The sequence below is a fragment of the Seriola lalandi genome, unplaced genomic scaffold (assembly GCF_002814215.2).
Source record: "Seriola lalandi dorsalis isolate HSWRI2012SDOR001 ecotype SW California unplaced genomic scaffold, Sedor1 jcf7180002054682, whole genome shotgun sequence".
NCBI classification, from domain to species: Eukaryota; Metazoa; Chordata; class Actinopteri; order Carangiformes; family Carangidae; genus Seriola; species Seriola lalandi.
Genome location: NW_019525235.1, coordinates 297,692 through 321,303, shown reverse-complemented (window position 1 = coordinate 321,303; position 23,612 = coordinate 297,692). Strand labels below are relative to the sequence as shown.

General features: G+C 40.9%; 2 protein-coding genes across 7 annotated transcripts; both read left to right on the top strand.

Moving 5' to 3' along the window:
* The first annotated feature begins 2,795 nt into the window (after positions 1 to 2,795).
* On the top strand, positions 2,796 to 21,669 carry ano5a (anoctamin 5a). 6 transcript variants are annotated; one of them, XM_023422397.2, is made up of 22 exons: positions 2,796 to 3,034; positions 6,161 to 6,228; positions 6,776 to 6,913; positions 7,221 to 7,262; positions 11,251 to 11,358; positions 12,840 to 12,908; positions 13,163 to 13,447; positions 13,710 to 13,829; positions 14,023 to 14,138; positions 14,247 to 14,381; positions 14,494 to 14,599; positions 14,742 to 14,802; positions 15,134 to 15,285; positions 16,107 to 16,181; positions 16,699 to 16,927; positions 17,085 to 17,263; positions 17,382 to 17,479; positions 17,605 to 17,735; positions 18,239 to 18,444; positions 18,543 to 18,742; positions 19,239 to 19,344; positions 19,569 to 21,669. In XM_023422397.2, the coding sequence occupies exons 1-22, from the start codon at positions 2,965 to 2,967 to the stop codon at positions 19,797 to 19,799; spliced, it is 2,925 nt and encodes a 974-aa protein (XP_023278165.1). In that variant the 5' UTR covers positions 2,796 to 2,964; the 3' UTR covers positions 19,800 to 21,669. The 6 variants fall into 6 exon arrangements, with proteins under 6 accessions (XP_023278165.1, XP_023278163.1, XP_023278166.1 ...); XM_023422395.2 differs by lacking the exon at positions 16,107 to 16,181 and adding an exon at positions 15,643 to 15,723; XM_023422398.2 differs by lacking the exons at positions 6,776 to 6,913; positions 16,107 to 16,181 and adding an exon at positions 15,643 to 15,723.
* Positions 21,670 to 21,971: 302 nt separating this feature from the next.
* On the top strand, positions 21,972 to 23,539 carry LOC111667022 (P2Y purinoceptor 4-like). The gene has a single exon (XM_023422587.2). The coding sequence runs from the start codon at positions 22,149 to 22,151 to the stop codon at positions 23,208 to 23,210; it is 1,062 nt and encodes a 353-aa protein (XP_023278355.2). The 5' UTR covers positions 21,972 to 22,148; the 3' UTR covers positions 23,211 to 23,539.
* The last annotated feature ends 73 nt before the right edge of the window (positions 23,540 to 23,612 follow it).

Genomic DNA, 23,612 nt, shown 5'->3' with positions numbered 1-23,612 from the left:
CTGTTAAGCATTGCATTCAGCTGTGACTGAATAATCCTGCTCTCACACACACACACACACACACACACACACACACACACACACACACACACACACACACACACACACCAGTCAGCACTGGCTGTGACATTTGTTAAAAATCAAAACAAACTTTGAGGCATTCAATTACACATTGAAAGTATCTCGAGGCCCCTAATGGAAAGTCTGAGCTGCTGCATTACTATTCACAGCAGAATTATTCAAATAAGAGCTATACCATCAGTTTAGCTGCAAATAAGCTGCCACAAGCTAAATTAATACTGTATTTACACATGTTCAAAATAAACTCACCTTATTATATGTTCGGAGGTGGGAGCTCAACTTATTGAATATGAAAACAATCTCATTCCTCTATGAAGTTAACAGTGTCATCTTTCTAAGACGGTGCTTCAGGAGTTTCACTTTCAACTGTCAATTCCCCTTTTTTCATATAAAGCATTACTCTCTGAAAGGGTTATGTCTACTTGCACTTTTAATACTGTTAGGATATTTCACGTATTCTTTTTTTACTTAAAAAGTAAAATCTTAAAGGCAGGACTTTTACTTCTGAGGTCATTTTTTACACTGGTATCTTTCTGTTTGAAGTGGTTGTATATTGTCCATAGTTTTATACTATAATGCTTTAGTTTTTATCCATTTTAATTTATATTGACACTTGCAGTAGGAGGCCTCTCTATAAAGAACTACTATCTACTACCTACTTTTGTGAATTTATTTGATTTTTTAAAGAATATCTCACTCATGAATCCCATTACACAGTCCAGCAAACCTATGTCTGTTTCTCATCCTTTCTCTCTGACAGAAAAGAAAGAAAAACTAACATATCAAAGGGGTGGCCCACCGTGCCCTGTTATTAAACCTGATTTTTACCGTTAGTCTTGGAAACCTTGGGAAGGAGTGCACACCCAGGAAGACCCACATGTCAAGGAAGAGAGACGAAATGATGTTGAAGAAAAAGTGGTCGCAAAAATAAGTGGCTATATTTCTGTACTCAGCCACACCCCACAGAGGAGGATAACATAATTACACAAGTACAGGACTGTATAAACCACTTGAAGGGTGACAGAGGGGGCCACTGCTACTAAATTTGACCGGAGTGGAAGTACAGAGTAGAGAGATGGCAGGGAGGAGCAGGGGAAAGCTGCTGATAGAACAGACACACTGACGTGTGAACGAGTGGGAAGAAAAAGACAAACATGAAGTTGTTTGAACTAAACATCCCAGCGACTGATGAAAGATACATTAAAGTCCACAGCCTGTGGCCTTGAAAGAGCTTTTCAGCAAAGATTTGAACATGAATTGTTTATTTACAAAAGACTTTTTATAACCTAAGAGCATAAAATGATCACTGAGGGTTCATTCTCCAATTATAATGGGAAATGATGTTTCTCTTAAATCTCTTGAACATATGTCAGATGGGAAAAAAGGATAAGTTTCTTGTGAGATCCTTGATATGAAACAGTTTTGGAAAGGCATGAGGTAATAGGCTAATGGTTGTGAAGGAGTTCCTGGAAGCTCCCACTCTAGATATTTACCAAACAAATAGCCTACCTAAACAAATGAGTAAGGGAACATAGTGACCCAAGAAACCTAAATCCTCCTGTCTGTGTTTAATGTTTCATGTGTAATGTCTCATTTCTATATACATCCAATGGCTCTGATCACTGATCTTATCACATGGTATGGCTACGTGCACTATAGGTTGATATCTTACAGTTTCAGTGTTATAGTCCACTCATCTGGTTTGACTTCACAGTTTTTCAACTACTGGTACCACCTTCTTGTAAGGCATAAATTATAACATGTGCTTATGTTTTATAGATCTGATATAAGCCATTAATAAGAACATCATTTAAATTGCCAGGTTGTGGAAAAATTACCCTCAAACATGACAGTTTTGTTTTTTAGGTAGCTGTTTAACTCATTAGGGAGACTTCTCCAGTGGACTGTTTGACCACTGAACATTGGGGAAAGAGCTGCAGGACATCTGGACCAAAATCAATTTATAAACAGCATATTACACACACTATTGTAGAACCTTTCATTGATCTATTACCATTTATAGGTGACTGACTTACTTTTGTTGGCTTATTACAAACTGAGAAACCCATTACCTTTTCTTAATGACTTAACTGTTGACCTGAAGACCTCCAGGGGTCTCCTTAATGAATATATGCGCCATCAAAGTGTCACGCTGGAGGAGGATTTTCGACAACCTGGGAACCCAAAAGCTGCTCTTACTAATGTCTTATGATTGATTTATAAACCAATAGTAAAATTATTTATAAACCAAGCAACTTTACATCTTATATGGCGATTATAAACCCATGTCACCATGGCAACAACATTCTTCATGAACACTCCGTTAAAAATGAACCTCTGTGTTTAACTGACTAGTACTTAAAAACATTCAACTTTTTAGACCCAATTTAGCAGTGTTAGCTCTTATTTTCTCTCTTGGTAAGTAGAATACCAAAGTACAAACATACATTCCCGGATGTCTTAATTTAATGAACTCCATAGAGGAAAGTTCGCCTTCAACTTGTCTGATAGCTGACGTTAGCCAACACAATGCTCCTCGCATATAATTAGCTAATGTCACATATTTGGACTGTCTATTTCTGTTCGTTATTGCTGACATTTGGGTACGGTAACTGTTCAACTCCAGGGGAAACTATTGGTCTGCGGTGTGGAGCCACTCCCCTCATGAACCTCCCTCTGGTACTGAAGTGAATGATGCAGCAGTCAGTGGTCGGTGGCTGCAGGAAGGACGGCAGCCTGGCAAGCTAACTCAGGAGTCTCTGAAGAGGACGACTGTGAAGCTGAGCGGCTTTTAGTTCAGGCGGGACAGAAATCGCCTGGTTCCGGATTTCATGGTGTAGATGAGGACCAGCAGGCACGATTTGGCCACACGAGACACTCAACATGCATCGAATAACGGGAAAATCTGGAGGGGACAGTCTGATTGAGATGAGCCCCACAGAATCTTTCAACGGTGAGTAGCTAAATGCCAGAGCCAGCCCAACCTGCGCACCGGTTTACATGTTGCTATGAAGTTGATATGTTGGGCGTCATTAGTGTTGGGATATCTGCCTCCTGGGTAATCAATTAAGATTTCACTGAGGTTGATATCCCCCAGTCTGTATGGCCTTGAGAAAAATATTAGTGTACTTAAGTTTTCGAGGGAATATTAACAAATACTACACTAAACCTACAAAATATCATTATTCTTTAAGAGTATTCTATCTTACATGAAGTGAAACTTTCTAGCAACCATAGCAACATACCATTACCATAACATTTCTCACTTGACAACTCAAGTAAACAGGACAGAAAAGTAGATGTCAGTGTTATGTGTGGCCATGCCTTTGCTGTGTCACCAACAATAACTAGTATCACCTTCAACTAAAAACATTGATTTTAAAATCAATTTAGGTGACACAACTCAACTATTTACATTTTCTAAAGATTCCACATCGCAAATTCCCCCTTTAACGCCCCAGCCAGGTCAGAGTCTTGCTTTCTGTTCATGGAAACAGTAGTGACTTACAGCCAGCCAGCCTCTGACAGCTGGCCTGCTTACTGGAAACACTGTTGTCGCTTAGAGGCAGCCACTGTCCACCAGACCAGACCTCAAGTCCTTTTCTCCTCCTGACTAAATTTGAATTCTAAACAATCGCTTAGACAGAGGGTTGTGTTTTTAGCCATTTATGGTGTTGTTGAATGGAGCATGAATCACCCTGGATGCTCTCCAGCAACCCTTATCAGTATGAATTGATGTAAAAGAGTAGTGTTTCATCTGCAGCATAGAGAGTATCATATTATTGTGGTCCAGCTGTGTGAGAGTATGAGTGATCGCTATAGGATCGTGAACTATAGTTACTGTTACCTTGGTGTTGCGTGTTTATGGTGTGTTAAGATAACAATAGAAGCAGTGTTATCCATACATCACAGTCACAGCTTCACAACAGTAGATCACAATAATCCTCCAATTATTTCAATATAACGGTACATACTTTAGATTGTACAATGGGGACTAGTGATGGCAAACAGCCTCTTTCTAGCTTCCATGACCCACCAGAACTGAATATGCAGTATTTCCATCGTACAAGTAACACTTATTCAATGTAGAACCAGCAAACATGAATTTTCAGGCTGTACATATACTGTACATCTTAAGTATATATCTTCAGATGGCTAATGTTTCTAGAAAACACATTTAGAGTTTAAATGAATAAAAAAAAAGATAATTTGAGTCTAAAGTTCAAACATGTGGACAGCTAAAGGTCTCACAGTTGCTTGTTGTCGTGTCAGTACTCACCCTTTCTGAAAACATAGATTATGTAGCTCGGACTGTCTTGATATGTGAAAGCAAGTGTATGTGTCTGTGTGCACCTGAAAACCTCAACTTTAAACATGAGTGCGTGCTTCCTGTCACATCAGACAAACCCACCCACTGTGGTTATGCACAAAATACTTGAAGTGACGCTGCTGAATTTCATTTCACCAAAAAAATCAGGGTTTCAGTGCAGATATACAGATACTAAAGAGTAGTAGTAGCTTGGAGATCATGTCTGTTATTTCAATAAACCAGCTGTATCTGTTGCCGGTTTTAGGATACCGCAGGATTTGCCCTTTATTATCAGTTAAGTTGAGTTGTAAAATAACTGTCTTTGTGTAAATAACATATACATGAGGTTGAGTCTGCTGTTGCTGTGGTAATAAAAAAGAGAGACAGAAGCAGCCTTGTGGCATTTCCACTGTGATCAGCTGCTCTCTCGTGAACAAAGCATTAACTGTGGAGGTTACTTAGGTGGGAAAAGACTCTTGGCGTAGTCGTGGCTAATACAGAGAGCTCCAGTACTGTGTCCAACTGTGCAAAAATATGCACAACTGTTTGAGAGGCATATGTGTGAAAGAAATATATTCTGGAATGAAGAAGAGCAGTCCAAAACAATGTCAGTATCATAACAAGTTTTGTTTCAGCTTGAAGTCCAAATCAGCTGTAAACTGTACTATATAGTACTTATTGTCAATGAGTGGACAGTCTCCTTTAAGTTCAACATCCTGCCATAACTCAAAAGATGTTGGTAACAATAAGCATTCTGTGTATGTACATGATAACAGCAAGGTTGAGTTTCATATTCTAAATACAATTGCCTTTCTTTGATTGTTACTGTGAGTTACAGTATCAAAAGCTTAGTCATTTAAAGTTTATGTTAAATGAAAAACATTTGTTTAGTCCAACAAAATAAAAAGCGAAGTCTGCAGTGGGAAAAGTTGCATCACAGGTTGTGCTATATTCCAGTTCTGGACAAGAGCTTTTATAATAAATATCATTCATTGTAGTTTTGAACCACTAAGTTATACTTTGCCGACTTAGTGTGTAATAACGTAGAGACAGAAAAAGTTTATATATTACAAGGTTTGAATGCTTGTTTCAGGCCTGTGTAAGCACATTCTCTGTGTTGAGTCCAGACTAAATATAACCTCAGAGAGACCATCAATTAAGACTGTTGCTTTTCTATTTAAAAACACAGACACACAGGCTGAAACCAGACTTTGTTTTGTTTTTTTAGTAAAAATCATGCCAACATTTCTTGATCTGCCATTTGTTTATGTAAATCTTTTTTCTCAGAATCTACTGTACTTTGGAAGGTTGTAATTGCATTTGACAGGCAATGAATGGCAGATAAACGTAAAACTTTATCAGGGTTAGAACCATATTACATCACAGCTTTTACTGTTAAACATATTGAGGGGGTTTACTAGACTTCTGGTTTCCTGCAGTCACTTCTGTAGTGGTTGAATTGCAGCAACATGGCTGTGTGTATTCTTTCACAGTGATCATGTTAGTTCATGCTGTCTGGCCTTGTGGGGAGCACCACCACAAAATGCTGTACAAATATAGACCACAACATTGGCTGGTAGTCAGTGCTCCTCTCTTCATACAGGCAGCTGTTCATTAGCCTGAAATTGAACTTTGTTGCCACCAACTTGCCTGTTTGAGATTCAGTATGCTACTTGCTATTCTTATTTTAAAATGGTTAGAGAATACTGCCATAATTAACAATGGTAATTCTGTTTTTAATTCTGAGTTTCTCATGTCACTGTCTTGCAGATGATGTAAATGGCTACCACCAACACGCCTCATCCAGCACAGGATCCCTCCAGCAGGGACAATCAGCGGTAAACACAGAACTCACCACATGTTTACATTCACTTAGCACCTTCATACAGACATTTCAGTCAAGCAAATTATTTTGCCTCAGTGGTGGATAGATAGTGGATGGGAGAGTTTTATAGCACCCTGTGCCTCAGAATTGTCTGCATATTTTTAGATGATTTGAGAATATACCATCTGTTTACATATGTGAAGATTTGTCCTTCCTCTATGCTAAGTTTTAGGTCTCCAGGACAGATGCACAAAAAATCTCTGTTTAGCAGTTGATCTTCACTTCTGCCTTACCCCCTATAAGCATGGTAGCAGGAAGTTAATTGTGTACAAGTTAATTGCTTTATTTAGATCCCCTTCCTCCTCTCTTCAGAGTTTAGTAGCCACACTGATTTTCTCATTGTAAACGCACCCACTAGTTTATGGATCTTAGTACAGCCCACAACTACTAGTTTCAGTTTTCAATCCAAATAATTGTTTACAACCTGAAAATGTCACAAGAGAGTCAGATGCAACCCTAATGCTCCTGTTTATTCTCCCCCTTCCACACTGTGCTTAAAGTTTCATTTTACGCCTGATGTGTGTGAAGAGACCTGTGAGTCTCTCAGTACCAGCCTAGCCTCCCTGGCCACCTCTGACCACAGCGACAGTCCACACTTTCAGGCTCAGACCTTAGAGCAAATCAATTCTTTGACTGGGGTAAGACGCCAGTCGAGGACACAGATGCATGCTGCTGTGTCAGTGTTTATGTGTTTGTGCCATCTCACATCCTTTCAGAGCTCAAGACCTGATTGTGACTTCTAACATTTACTGTTTTTTCTAGTGTCGTGAACTGTTTTTGAGTGTAATCTGTAAGGATGTGTAAACGTAATACAAGTGTTGAGTGTCTGACATTTTGATCCACTTTGATCAACTCTGTAAGGTTGCTGCTACAGTTTTAGCTGTCTGCTGTTGAATTTGTCGTGTTGTTAGGCTTTCCCTCACTGTCCACTCGGTTCCTCCACAGCTCTCGAGAAAGCGGGCTCTATTCCTGAAGTTTCGTTCAAGGGTATGGCATGGTAAAACAGAATTGTGATGTGATGCAACTCTATGCATATGTCTGCCTGCCCGACTTAATTTCATTCTTAAAGAATGGCTTTTCAGTGTTGAGTTACTCCAGCAGCATTATATATTCAGAAAATAAAGCTTGGGCATTGAGCTGAAAATCAATACAAAGTACAGTAATACAGTATCTTTGTAGAGAGCTGATAGAGGCTTCTGGAGAGCATGTTGTTTTCTGCAGAGAGGAATGGAAACATTGGCATGAGCTATAATGTTGATGCATCATTAGAGTTTATTAAAAATGGAAAAGGCCTTTTCACTTGCTTTGATCTCACCTGTGATAATTGTCTGCTTCACTGAAGAGGAAGCAACAGCCTGGAGGTGTTACAGCGTAATTAGAATGGTCACACTTGCACACACAAGCGCACATACACACACAGACTTGCACACACACTTTTTTATACCATATTTGTCATTTGTCTAGCTGTTTTTCTGTGTGCGCTTACGTGTGTGTGTGTATGTGTGTGTCTGTGTGTGTGTCTATACACAGTATACAGTCTATACTTTAATCGGGACTCTGCCCTGTGCTCATGACAGGACTGAACTTTGCTGTGGCTAACCACATACTGTACAGTAGGCATCTTTTTTTGAAAGCTCTAAAATATGGTCTTGCTTAAACAGTGTTCAGCGGAATCATTACCCCTTTTAACAACGGCTAATCTTTAGGAGAAAAAAACCTACAATTAGTTTTTCTAGTAACCCTGTTCCCTCCAACTGAAGGCTGCGTGGAGGATGACATGAAGGAGTTTTTGAGGGGAGGCAGCTGCACATCTATAAATTGTTGCTGTGATCAAGAATGGAAAAAGAAGCTGACTGTATAGCCCTCCTCCTAAAAGACTGGTGGCAAATTAAAAGAAAAACTAACATACAGTGCCTTTACAAGGTGCTGTGCCGCCATGACAGCTTCATTGCTCCTTGACATTGATTCAACAAGTCTCTGGAACTCCACTGGAGGGAAGAAAAATTTGGTGTTTAGATGATGGTGGTAGAGAGCGCTGTTTAACACATCGGTCCAAAATCTCCCATAGGTGTTCAGTTGGTTTGAGATCTGGTGACTGTGAAGGCCATAGCATATGATTGACATCATTATTCCCTCAGGATAGAAATGTTTCACGACAGGATAAAAGTGATCACTCAGAGCAACTTTGTATTGATTTGCAGTGACACTTCCTTCAAAGGGGACAACTTGACTGCGTGAGCATCAGAGTCGAGTGATCATATGTGCACTGTCAATTTCTGACCTTACTTACTGACATCCCATAGATCTAAATGTGGATGTCACTTTGGTCACTGTTCCTATTGAAACACTAGCCAGTTGAGCAGCGTTTGTGACTGAAGCTCCTGCTATCCGTGCCCCAACAATGAACCCTCTTTCAAAGTCTTAGATCTTTAACTCTTGCCGTCTTGATATAAAACAGGGTTTTTATTCATGCCACAGAGCATGGTTGGGTTTGAATTGCTTAGTTGTACGATGCAGTGCACCTGTGTGGAAGCATATAATTTTTCAACAATATTTTCTTATGTGTATTTTTAGAGAGTGTTGCTGAACCAGGTATTATTTTTTGCAAATCTGAATATAGGAGTGTCCAGTTTTCCTTTTTAGCTATGGAGAAGAGCCTAAAATCTCTGCATTTAAAACAATTTTGAGGATTGCAATGATTTATTGCAACACAGTAAAGACATATTGGAGTGATACAGTAGCTACAATTTACTTAGAAAAACACTAGAAAGAGTTGCATGCAACCTTACTGTTACATTTTGTAGCACTAACATCAGAGTACATTGGAGACTTAAGAGGATTTTGAAGCATAGAAACTACAACTAAACAGGAGAGTCAAAATCAAAGGTGACCAGTTTAATAAAAATGATATGCTTAAATTCTTGACCCCAAAAAATAAATGCCTTGAAAGTAATATTTTACAGAACCCTCTCCCTGAAATTATAAGCCTACTTATGTTACACATGTTCTACATTCACCCTCCTTAATTAAGACTTACATATATCTCTAAACACTGAGTGGTTAGGGGGTAGTTGGTAAATGTATAGTAGTCTGTGGCCTCTACTGGCTTTACTTAGCAGAGGCAGGTCCCAGCAGATGCACTGATTCCATATGGCTGATCTGTAATTACAGCAAATTAGAGAGTTTCTGCAGGGACATCCCAGTTATAGAAAGCTCCCAACCTGCCATGGTCAACATGGTCTGATCTAAACTGGGAGGTAATGCAGACCAGTCGTTAGAACATATGCATAATTTTGCCTAAGAAAACCCATAAAAAGCTTTGAAGACGTTGCCACAAATGCTTCTTTGAGTTCGTACAGCAGGAACGGCTGCTGCTGCAGACAATGTGTAACATGGCTAAGACAATTTACATATATGTTCCATTGATAGTGTCACATTTGCACATTGTACACCATTGTGCTAAGGTCTCCACATTGTTTAATTGAATTCAAACAGTCAAGTCAGACTGGATCAATCACTGGTTTTCTGTAGTTTGTCCACATCAGTCTTATCACAGCAGATTTCCTCACGCGGTCAATTGGCTTTTCAGCTGAGGTTTTACTGTTTATCTGAGATATTGAACAACCTATTTCAGGCACTGTTTCTTTTACTCTCCTGATGGTCATAGCACAATGATGTCATCTCCCCCTGCCTGAGGCTGTCCTCTTATTACATTAGCTAGCTTTGCAGCATGAGCTGGCAGCAGCTATGCTACCAACATGTTGATGTCATCTCTAGGAGTCTCCTCTATTTCTCTCCTGTGCTCCCCCCTTCTGTCTCTTTTCTAAATGTCTGGCCAAGTCAGGGCTTGTCCTGGGAGATGAGTGGACTGGCTGGAGCTCCTCTGACGGGGGTTATCAGTGGAGTAAGAGTGAGAGAAGCAGTACTTTAAGGGCTGGACTGTGCTCCCAGGAGAAAGGTTTTTGCTCAGGCAGCTGGCCCTTCCGTTGATGCATTATAACCAAAGGGAGTGGGCCATGGAGGTAAAGTGCTTTTCCTTTCCTCCCTACCCCCACAGCATTGGGCTGACTGACGGGAAAACTCTGTCAGAACTACAGCACAGTAGCCATAGACGTGGCTGAGTGGGATGTTGTAGCTTTTGCTGCACTTATGTGTGAGTTCTCTGAATTGTCAGCAGTCCTGTGTAGGTAGCTACTGTAGTGATGACAACAATGACAGTTGTACATGGTACATGGTTATTTTTAGCTTTCTGAACAGCTGAAGCAGCACTGAAAGCAGACAGCAATGCCTTCCTTTCTTCCTGTGCAGTTCATTTCTCCTCGACCCTGTAGCTGCCGAAGAGACAGCAACTGCAGGGCTAGCATTAGCTGCCCCACATGCTTGGAATTTCTTTAGCCCCCAATACAAGATGCTTCAGCCCCTATGGATCCCAGGATTTACAGACAATCAAGCAAATAAAGTACAATTTTGTGTAATGTTAGGAGTTATGTTTCTTCTCTACACAATAAGGATTATGAATTTGTGGTCCTCTCCACATATCCTTTGCTATAGCCTGATGTTTTATTTAAGTAGTTAGATGACCTGAAATCAAAGCATTCATAGGATTCTGGATATCTGTCTGGATTTTGTTCTCATGCGCAACATAGGTGTCTTTAAAAGCCTATTGTTATTGTTCAATAAATCCATTCTTAAGGACATGAGCAACATGAAAGATCTTAGTCACAGCAGCCGCCTTGAATTTAGCATATCATTTGTGTTTGGAGTGAAAATATGATAATTCTCCTTTTTGTTTGTTTTAGACAAACAGTCGAGCGTGATGTGGTGTGGTGGCTTTGTTCTTGGGGTTTTGCTGTTAGCTACTGACACATTGTTTGACTCTGTGGTCTGCTGTGGTGAATGCATCCAAGACCCGTTGAGCTGATACTGAATCAATGTATATTTTAAATGTTGTGACCTCTGTTCTATCTCGTTATAGATTGACAAACAACAACACAGTAAAGACTCAGTGTTCTTCCGTGATGGAATGCGCAGGATTGATTTTGTTCTGTCCTATGTTGATGATAAAGATGGTGAGAGAAAACAGGTAAGAAACAACTTCTAGGTACTGTATATATACTGCTGCTGTTAAATCTACTGAACTAATGGACATTACCTTGCCCATGCTGGTTTATATAGAACTTGTTTAGTTGTGTTTTTACCACTTGAATACTTGTTTCACTGACTGTAACTGTATGTGCACTCTGTTTTAACATGTTTAACTGCAAGATCATGTTTGTAATTTATGTTTTCCAGTGTTGTTATTATTGTATATCGAATTTAGCAGAATAACAGTGAATATGATTCATCGCCAGAACTAAATATCTTTAAATTTAAATCTTAATATATCACACAAAAGAACAGCTAATATTATTTCTACTTCTTGATCTAAACAGTAAGAACTGGTTCTTATAGGATATCCTCAGAGTCACAGTGTGTGTCAGCAGCATACCTTAAATACCACAACACTGATAAAGCTAGATAAAGTGTTATTCTCAGTTGTATCAGTAATCCTCTCAAGGAATTTTCTGAGACGGTCACATTGAAGTAGATTCACAACCTTTTTTCCTTCAGTAAATCTACTTGAAGTGTCTCCATACTGTCTTTGATCACATGTTTTTTTTTAGTGAGTCTCTCTATCAGCTGTGGAGTGCTGAAACACTTTTGGTGTTTGATACTGAGCTGTTAGCCTTTCACATCTGGATGTTACCACTCCTCGGGTATGTGGCAGTTTGTCACAGCCGACTGGCATGTTGCCCACAGTGTCATCACTGAGTCAACAGTCAGACCTCTGGCCTGCTCAGGAACTTGCTCATTTTTTCCACAGTATGAGGAAGGCCATGCAGGAGGCCACTTCCTGTGTTATTCCTGTGTTGTAAAATGGGGCATTTCAGGGTTCATGGGTTAATTTCAGCTCTAACTAGGAGGCTTTCATTCTCTTTGTCAATTTTTCTGTGATAATATGGGCTATTCCTTTTTTACATGCCTATTTCTGAAAACATTCAACCTAATTTCAAGTGCCAAATGGGAATTTATGTCATACTACTGCACTCCCACAAGTAACTTTCACGGCTGAATTAACTGACCCTGCCTTGTCCACACTGGTTTATAGGCAACTTATTTAGTTGTGTTTTTACCACTGGAATACTTGCTGCGCTGACCGTGACTGTACGTTTACTTTGGTTTTACATTTAATTTGTGCCTTGCTATATATGCACTCACAGTATGCATTTCATCTCACATTAGCTTTTCAAGATTTGTCCAGTCGTAAATAGTTTTGAAATATTTACTTCAACCTAACATTTTGGCTGATTTTGGCTGTGTGTTGATAGTTTAAATTAGCACATTTTACTAGAGATTTGTACATATTATGTCTGTATGCCTCATAATCAACATATGTGGTGTTTTATTCAATGTTTGTGTGTACTTAATTAGTTGTACAATAGATTTCATTGTCATAATTGTACAAAAATTTATATCAAACTAATAAATATATATATATTGTTTTTGTTTTTTTTACTTCTAAAGGAGAGGAGGAAGGTGTACGAGGCCAATTTAGAGAAAGTTGGCCTGGAGCTGGAGACGGAAGATAAATCAGTAAGAGCTCCTGGATTCTGATTTTGATTATGTCTAATCATGTGAAAAGGGAATGCAGTGGCCTGTAAAGACATGCATATATCATATCACATTTCTGTGTTCTTGATTTTATCTTGTGCTATTTAGTCATTAAACTATGAATTTTACATTAACCTGTGAATGCTCCTTTATTACAGAATTATTATTTTAGTTTATGTATCATTAGCCTTATACTCATTTTACTGTGACACTTCTTTCACTGTCACTATCTTCAGGAGTCAGATGATGGAAAGACTTACTTTGTGAAGATCCATGCTCCATGGGAAGTGTTGGCAACGTATGCAGACGTACTGAAGATCAAAGTCCCCTTCAAGGCCAATGACATCCCAGACAACAGCGAGATGCCCATGAACTGGCTGTCCACCCCCTTTCGTCTGCCAGCGGAAATCATGCACCCTGAGCCAGACTATTTCACAGCTCCTTTCAACAAGAGCAAGTCGGACTTCTTCCTTATCGACAACAAAGACACATTCTTCCCCCCTTCCACTCGCAACAGGATAGTAAGGATGCTGACTCTGGCTTTCTTACCTTGTTATAATATTCCCCTGACATTGAAAAACTGATGTTGCTAGAAATACTACAGTATGCTGTAGTTTAGTTGGCAGGCCTGAAACCTTGTAACATTTTTGAAAAGTTATCTTAAAATGTCTGTGAACACAAAAGGAACTTTATATTTTAATTTTTGCATCATAGTTTTTATTCATACAATTTCCAAGCTTCTGAAGAACAAAACACTGTTATTCTGTTTCTCTCTCTGCCCAGGTCTACTATATCCTGTCCCGCTGTTCATACTTCCGAGATGAATGTGGGGACAAAGACAAAAAGGGAATCAAGAGGTTACTCAACAATGGGACCTACACTGCTGCCTTCCCCCTACATGATGTGAGCCTCTTTTGGTGAACTTTTGCCACTTTTTTCATCATTGGAAAAAGACGTGTGAAACATGTCTTTAATGAAATGTGCACTCATTGATTTCCAACAGTAACAACCTGTTGGAGGCAGAGGTGGATGTTGCAATGCAAGGATGAGTAAAGTAACGACTGTGCTAGTGAACTGTGTTGTCTTGTGCATGCAGTGTAGATACTGGAAAAGATCAAGGGATGCTAACTGCGAAAGTGATCGATACAATCTCTACAAAAACTGGGCCAGATTCTTCTATTTCTTCAAGGAGCAGCCCCTCAACCTTATTAGGCAAGACCTGAAAATAAAGTTGTCATATCTGATGTGTATTTACTCAACAATAGTCTGGTAGAGGAAGAATTAAAATGAAAAATTTTGTTTTTTTTCCCCCTTCAACAGGAAGTATTATGGAGAGAAGATAGGTATTTATTTTGCGTGGCTGGGTTTCTACACTGAGATGTTGTTCTTTGCTGCAATAGTAGGGACAATTTGTTTCGTCCACGGATTCCTCACTTACGATGACAACGAGTGGAGGTGAGTCTTAAAAGAATGCTAACCTGGTGTCTCATTGCATTATAAGTTATTATTTGTATTACATCATACGTCAATGTTCCTTTTATTGAAAACAATCATCATTTCCCAACAGTAAAGAAATATGTAGCGAGGAAATTGGAGGCAACATTGTCATGTGCCCGCTGTGTGACAAGAAGTGTGGCTACTGGAAACTCAACTCAACATGCAACTCCTCATGGGTGAGACATCCCATTGATTTTGTTTGTGATACATGTTTTCATGTTTTCATGTTCTGCCCCCATTTGAAGGATGGTTGGAGCTACATGTTAACAATTCAGTCTTTCATTATCCCACTATTTCTCAAACATGTTCTTCTTTCAGCAATCACACTTATTTGACAACGTAGGAACTGTGTTTTTTGCCATATTCATGGGGATTTGGGGTGAGTAAAAATGTCTGCTCTTTGAATTGTGTATTTTCTGACCCAGTGCACCACCTAGTGGGAAATGTTGAACTACTAGTAGTCGTTTATAATCACTGTTGCTTGCTTTGTATTTAAGGGATCAGTATATCCAATCACAAAAGAAAAACACATTTTCTCACCTCTCACTTTTAGTTTTGGTTTCATTTGCTCATGTGTTGAGATCTGACACTTTTGCTACCGCACTAATATTAAAGACTTGAAGCTGAAAAATTATATTTAAATAAACAATAAAACAAGGTTATTATTTTGCTATGATACACGTGGTGTGGCGGGTTAAATCTTTCTTCAGTGACGCTGTTCCTGGAGTTCTGGAAGAGGCGGCAGGCCCGTCTTGAGTATGAGTGGGATCTGGTCGACTTTGAGGAGGAGCAACAGCAGCTGCAGCTTCGGCCAGAGTACGAGACCAAGTGCACCAACCGCAAGCTGAACCGCATCACTCAGGTGTTTGTGTGCTCATGACATACTAATATACTGTATGACACTGTTCTATTGTACAGCTCTACATCTGTGTAGCCTCCACAAGGCTTTAGCAGGCAGACATACTGTATGTTAGGACTTGATGATTACAGGTTACAGTATCTGTTGTATTTATTGGATACAGGTTCTAAACACTGGGTTGGTTGCAGTCATTCATTATGCCAGTTCCTGAACTAAAAAGCTGGTTTGAGACTCTTTGATTAAAAACATTCATTTATTTACATTGCTAGTGAGTAGGTAGTGATAGTGGCAGACACAGACTTGAAATGAATGGAAGCAGGGTGCTGTAATTTGCTGTGACCACATCCACCCCGTCTTTAGGAAACGGAGTGGGTTCTTGAAAGGACTGCTACAGATCTATTGGGGAAATTGTTTCTGTGCTGGGCCACAGTCATCCTCTGGGTAAGGGTGGCATTTAATGTGGACTGCCAGTGTTGGTGAGGGAGAGGTTTTGGTGTGATGTCATTTGTGTGGATAACAGAGATATCTGGAAAGACTTGGAGGCACAAGTTTCCTTCTCTATCACGTTACTGTTTGTTTTGTGGATCAGTATCTTGAAAGAGGTTTTTGCAAAAGCATGGCTTCACCAGGAGACTGTTAGATGACAGAATTGGACCCAGGCTGAAACGCCTACACACAAAGAACTCTGATTAAAACAAACTAGCTCTGTCTCTCATCTGAGGCTAGTGGTAATTAAAGGAACCTGGCCTTTTAGAGCTGTCTTTTCAGGATATAACAAATGGTTACTGACTCCTGTGTCCATTATTTGCTTGCTTATGATGTAGGAAATGGAGCCGTACTTACCCATAACAAGCAAGTGTGCACGCATGTGTCTATCTGGAGCCACCGTCCTGTTCTGGGTGAGCATAGTATCTTTGGTACACTTGATCAGTTAAAGCTGCTTTCATCTTCTACCTGTTCTCCACCCTGTGTCATTTGTCTTTCTCGTCATACTGTTCATCATCCTAATCACAATGAACAGTATCATGTGACCAGGGCCAGTATATGTAAAACTTTTAAGAAGTGGAGCTCCCTTGAAATAATCTAATCTAATCTCTAATCAATTGTGACCCATTTAAAACCAAAGTTTCACAAATACCAGCCCAGAATCTATAAGTGTTGTATTCTCTTGTAATTAAAAAACTGTCACCTGTGAATGAGCTAATGGAAAGATTATGGTAGGTGTGTTTTCATGGGGCATGCATGCACACTTTCAGCCTGACAGTTACTTCTAACATTTATGTTGGCCATAATTCACCTTGTTTTTGCTTATATGTATCTGTGTTTTGGTGTGATGTTCTCACTGTACCTTTGTCTTGTGACTTGCTGTGCCTTGCAGTTTTCTTTCATGTTGTCACTGTTGTCTCTGTCCTGAAGATCTCATTGATCATTGCCTGCATTATTGGGGTGATAGCGTACCGCCTGGCGGTATACGCGGCCTTCGCCAGCATCATGAAGGACAGTCCAACCACTAACCTGCAGGTGGTTGGCCCCTACATCACGCCACAGCTGGCCACCTCTGTCACCGCCTCCTGCATCAACTTTGTCATCATCATGGTCCTCAACCTCATGTATGAGAGAGTGGCTGTTTGGATCACTGATATGGGTGAGGGCCAAAGAGACAGAACGTATCCAAAATTATTACATTTCCAGTCTTTGTGTCTCCAGACATCAGTGCATATCATCACTGTCCTTGAAGTTGTGAAAATTAGTTGGTTTATGTATTTAAAATCTATCTTTTATTACTTTTTACTATGTGACAGAAATCCCAAAGACCCACCTGGAGTATGAGAACAAACTGACGGTGAAGATGTTCCTCTTCCAGTTTGTCAACTACTACTCCTCCTGCTTCTACGTGGCTTTCTTCAAGGGCAAGTTTGTTGGCTACCCTGGAAAATACACTTACATGTTTGGCGAGTGGAGCAAACTGAGGAATGAAGAGGTACCAGATATAACTACATTAAATTGTATAAGATTAGCATCGCTAATTCACCTCGAGCATGAATTTGAACTCATGTTTCTTTCCCATCCCTCTTCTACCTCAACCTGTCTACATTCAGTGTGACCCTGGTGGCTGTCTGATTGAGTTGACCACCCAGCTGGTGATAGTGATGACCGGTAAACAGGTGTGGGGCAACATCCAAGAGGCTCTGGTCCCGTGAGTACTCCAACCGAATGTGGTTTATAGCCATTGTTAGCATTTCAATACAGCTGTATTGTGGCTGTTATGAGGTTGTGGTCATGTCGCCTCAAAGCTCTTTACCCCCCTTCTGTGTCCTTCAGGTGGTTGATGAACTGGTGGGGCAGCAGGAAGGCACGAAATCACCCAGAGAGTCTGTACAGCCGCTGGGAGCAGGACCACGACCTGCAGGGCTTTGGGCAGCTGGGCCTTTTCTACGAGTACTTGGAAATGGGTAAACATCCGTCACACAGTCTAAACATTACATTCAGGGAGAGATTTAGAGACACGCTTGAAAATAAGACTGTAGTTAGGACCACCAGGGTGGAGTCCTAATCACTACCAAGACCAGGTTGAATTTGAATTTGGACCAGGCCTAGAGCTAAACCAAAACAAAAATCAATATTAAGCTGTTTAAATACTAAACTGTGCTGTGTAAATACTGCATTACAACATTTACTAATTTCAAATTGAAATCCTTAAAATTACATTAAAATACAACTTCAGTAAAAAGAGATTAGTAATAGAGCAATACATAGATAGATAAATAGATAGGTGGATAGATAGATAGATAGATAGATAGATAGATAGATAGATAGATAGATAGATAGATAGATAGATAGATAGATAGATAGATAGATAGATAGATAGAAAGATGCAGTGTCCTCTGATGTCCTGCAGATGGTGCTGTTTCCATCATACTGTCTCTCACTAACTTCTCTTCTCTCTGCGTCCCAGTGATCCAGTTTGGTTTCATCACACTCTTTGTCGCCTCCTTCCCCTTGGCACCACTGCTGGCACTTATCAACAACATCATTGAGGTTAGAGTGGATGCCTGGAAGCTCACCACCCAGTTCAGACGTCCCGTGGCAGCCAAGGCCCACAGTATCGGGGCGTGGGAGGAAATCCTCAGTGGGATTGCCGTCCTCTCTGTTGTCACAAATGTGAGTGTTGGATTAAATCCGTATGATGTGTGCCTGCTCATGATCTACCCAATTTTATCTGTAGTCTTCCTCGCATCATTTCTTTCCCTGCTTTCTAGGCATTCATTGTGGCCTTCACCTCTGATATGATCCCTCGGCTCGTGTACATGTATGCCTACCAACCAAACGGTGAGATGAATATGAAAGGCTACATAAACAACAGCCTGTCAGTGTTTAACATCTCTGAGATCCTACTGGACAACAGACCTGAGGAAGGGGAGAACCCCTCCTGGTTCAACAGCTCCATCACTACCTGCAGGTGTGTGTGTGTGTGTGTGTGTGTGTGTGTGTGTGTGTGTGTGTGTGTGCGCAAAGCTCTGTGTGAGAGTATAGCTGTGGGGTAAGAAGTACACAGATCCTTTACTTAAGTAAAAGAAACACCACATGCATTTTTTCAGAATTCTAGTTGAAGTTATTTTACTGTAAGTTTTACCAGCAAAATGTACTTAAAGTATCAAAAGTGTAAGTATTCATTACAAAGAAGGACCCTTTTCTGAGTGCTAAATATATTACATCGGTTAGTTATTATCATGGATGCGTTAAAATGTTAGCAGCAGCTAAGTTTAGCTAAGAATTTTAATGCTGTAAGGCCTGATAAATACAGCACAGCTGTACTTTTAGCAAACCCCTTCACTTAAATCAGTATTTAACTTGAGATTTAAATGTTGTGTGGTTAATGCTGTGTGCATTGAGTGGAATAAGTGTATAAGTTTGCAGGTCATTTACTGTATGGCTCTGGTGTTCTTTCTTTGTAGGTATCGTGATTACCGCAATCCGCCTGACCATGAGAAGAGGTACTTCCACACTATGCAGTTCTGGCATATTTTGGCTGCCAAGCTGGCTTTCATCATTATCATGGAGGTAAAACCAGCACCACCAACACTTACTGACCACTTGAACTGAGTCTCAGATTCTTACATTGGACTGTATTTGATTGTTACATTACTGTAATAGTAACCCCTTATCATCCCTCACACCTGTTTCCCATATATAATACATATCCTGATTCCATGCAGTGTTGCTTCTGCAGCTCTGAGTTTAAAGTAAATATTTAACATTTACCTGTTGTGCTCTTTCCTCCTCAGCATGTTGTGTTCTCTGTCAAGTTCTTCGTAGCCTGGATGATCCCAGATGTTCCCTCTGATGTGAGGGCTCGAGTAAAGAGAGAGCGCTACCTGGTCCAGGAGTATCTCCATGACTACGAAGTGGAGAAGCTGAAGGTCCAACTCAGCCATAACGGCAACAATGATTGCACCTGCACGCCCATGATCTATCCATCTTTGCCCCAACATGAGGTGCTGTCAGAGTGTCTCTAGCCCAGCGAGCCGCTGGTCAATCAGCTGGACATGATGCCCTGCTTGTGTATTGTGATACTGACCATCTCTTTGCTGCAGTGCCTGAGTTGTTTGTGCAGCAAACACATACAGACAACCTTTATTAAGAACTAGAGGTTTCCTCAATTCACAGCCATCCTTTCTCTACTGATCTGCTGATAGTGGAAGTGCACACAGGTGAAAGAGCAAGTCTCCATGCAAGCTGAAACTCCAGGCACTTGAATTTAAATGTCTGTCTCATATTTATGGCTTTTCACTCTCTATGTTGTCCTTATAGTGCTGAGGATAATCACAATTTTCTGTAAGGAAAGAAAGAGGAAATCTTACACACTGTGTCTAAACCAGACAATTTGGTCTGGTTTTCATATAGGACTATTTATTTAAGTGCCACCATTAGTAACCAAAGACTGGATGCCTTAATATATCACACACGTATCACTGATATTCTGTATCTGCCAGTAGAATAACAATATTATTTGGAAATGAGATCTTGCTTGTATTCCGGTTTGGATATTTCTTTGTTTATATGTACAGCGATATGAACGGTTCCACTGTCATGTACTGTAAGTTTACGTTCAACTCGATTTATTTTGTTTTTACTGCAACAAATGTGAGCGTTGTTTATTTGACAGCATTGAGGTCATGGCAAGGATGTAACATACTTTTACCAAATTATTGTCCTCGCTCCACTGGCTGTTCAGAGGCCTGGTCACATTTTGCTACGATCTCATAACAGCCCGAGTTGCTCCAGGACAGAACCTGACATGTGAAGTAGGTTTTGATGAAGAGAAACCTGTGCTGCTGTTACCACTGTGAGTAAGGGTAGAGTTTGTCCTGCAATGGCCAGTTGTTGAGCAGACGCAGCAGCAGCAGCAGCAGCAGCTGGTGCATGTTGACTGTTGACTTGTTCCTGGAGATGGGAAGTGAGAGTGAAGAGATCACTTTTTAATGTGCCTCTGTTTACCAACACATTGGCGCTAATGAAAGCCTGCCCCCACCTACTCAACTATGTTTGCTCCATTACACAAAGCACATCAGCCATCGCCTAGTTCTCGTGCTTCTGGTTTCCTCAGCTGTGTCTGTGTAGAGAAGGAAAGATACACATTCTTTTTTTTTTATTTTGCACAAAGCACTTAATGAAAGCTGACTACCAAGGCATAAACATGTCAGTCTATTTGTTGTCCTGAAACTACTTATTCATAATCAGTGTTTTCAAGCAGCAATGTGTGATAGTCTTTGTTGATTTAAATGGAACAACAGTTGTACTGTCGTAAGAAGTTAATTGTTCTGGTTTTGATATTTATATTGAGCTTAAATGCCAACATAGAGAAACATGTAGCTTTTTGTTTTGAGATTATATCAGGATATTTCATGTTAATTAAGCTGTATACACAGAAATATGTGAGAAGTATTGAAGTATTTGAATTTTATGTAAAAAAACTGATTGGTTGTGCTTCAAACTCTAAATCTTATGTTGGTTTGAGATGTGTGTAGATGTGACCACTTCAGCTGAGAGAAATGTTGGACTGTTCCACTTTGCCTTTTTCATGGCCAGCGCTTAGCTAAACTGATGCCTATTGATGCCTTAATACATCTAATTACTTTGTGTTTTTTTTTTAATCTCCTTTAAATTAACTTTTTTCTTATGTCTATCCTCTTTCATCATGTTGTAGTAATATTTTATTTTATACTGTTACCATACATGAAAAAGGTGAACCTGTTTACTGTATGCTTAAAGTTACAATTTCATGTTTCCATTCATTTTCTTCTGTAATTTTTCCAATTGTCCTATATCCCAAACGTGTAATGCAACAAAGACAATTCTCCAAAATAAAGTACCAGTTCAACTTGAGTAGTTGTTTCTCCTGTGCTGAGCACATGAAAGATGCTGTTCACATAACAGATGGCCTGAGAGAACACTGATAACTATGCAGTGTTTGTTCACTTTGGTGGGTGTGTTTTACACCAAAATATGTTGGCATGGTTCTTGCGCTTGGCACACTGCTAAGCCACCGTAACAAAGACATGGGCAACACTCAGGTTCAGGTAGGTTGAAGAGGTTCACTGTGATATTGAACATTTTGTCTATCAGACAAAAATAGATTTACGGAACAGCAAAAAATAGTTTCTGAAGGCAAAGGATGGTTTAAGTTTAGTGTTTTCTTCTATGATGTTAAATTCATGTCACTATTTTCTGTTTAGTGAACTAAAACCCAATCCATAAATGAAGCTTTAGATGAAGAAAAGTTTACTTTATAACATCAGGCAGGAAACTGTCTTTAGATAGCGCTGAGTGTGAAAACTCCAAGCTGAACCTCTGTGCCCGTGAACATGCAGCCTCCAGAGGAAGCCCTCTGCGACCTGGACACACATCAGGGTTTACCGGTGGTCCAGCTCTATGTAATGCCGTCCTTCTTCCTGGCGGTGCTGATCCTCGGGCTTCCCCTCAACCTGCTCTCCCTCTGGGTTTACTTTCACCGCCTGCGTCGTTGGACCCGCAGCACGGTGTTCCTCTTCAACCTGACCCTGGCTGACACCGCCTGGCTGCTGGCCTTACCTTTCCTCATCCACTACCATCTGGAGCGGCTCTACTGGAAGCTGGGGCTGCCGCTCTGCACAGCTGTCAGGATGCTCTACCACAACTACTTCTACCTCAGCATCTTCTTCGTCACCTGCGTCAGTGTGGACCGGTACCTGGCCATCGTGCACCCGCTGCGCTCGCTGGTGCTGCTGGGCCGGAGGAAGACGTGCCTGCTGTGTGCGGCGGTGTGGGCGGCCACTCTGGTCCTCAGCATACCTGTTGCCAGAATGACTATTGTCCAGACTTGCCCTGGGAGCAACCGCACGGTCTGTACCCTGTACGTACTGCTAAGTGAGACCGGGGAGAGCCTCCCCTATTCCATCTTCTGCTCCACCGTCGCCTTTCTCCTCCCGCTGCTCTCCATCTGTTACTGCGGCCTGCGCAGCGTCAGAGAGCTGCGCCGCAGGCCCGGCCCGCACCACAAGCAGCGCCGGCTCCGGCGGGTGCTGAGCGCAGCGCTGGTTCTCTTCGCCTTGTTTTACCTGCCCTACCACCTGAGCCGCAATGCCGCCGTAGTGATGCGGGCAGTCTACCCTGACGACCACGCCTCCTGGGGGCCCCCAGACCTGGCCTTCGCCCTGGAGATGTGCTTCTGCAGCCTCATCACCTGCGTCAACCCTCTGTTCAGCTGCTTCATAGGCCGCCAGTTCCGAGAAGATTTTCACTACACGTTTACTCTCATGTTTTCCCAGTGTCCAGGCATGCAGGTGGCCTCTCTCATATCCAAGCGGACCCGCATGACGGTGAAGAAGAGGCAGGGGATGTCCACTGTTACACCCGTGTGCGCACTGCCTGCGTCTGGATCCCAATGAGCTGTGCAAACGTTAATCACCTGTAGGCTACGTGTCTACTATGAAACTGTATAGAAACCCTTTGTATGTTCTTTGTTTAATCAGCTGTTTTCTTTGATTGACAGAATCAGACGAATCCACTGTAACAATGGTTTCCAGTCTCTTATCTCATCTCATGTCAGTTGAGGTTTGGTCTCCTCAACTTCCTTCACAACACTGCCTCTGCGTGGCTGACTGCACACGCTACTTTACACTTGCTGTGAATATAAGGCCTTTCTTTATTTCTTTAAAAAAAATATCTGAATTCACAGCTAATGAAATTAAGTGAAAATAAATATTTTTTGAAAATGTGTCCCTGTTGTTGTAACAGTCTGTAAACGGAGAAGTAACCGGATGTAAAGGGGGTGGGGTGGGGTGGGGGGG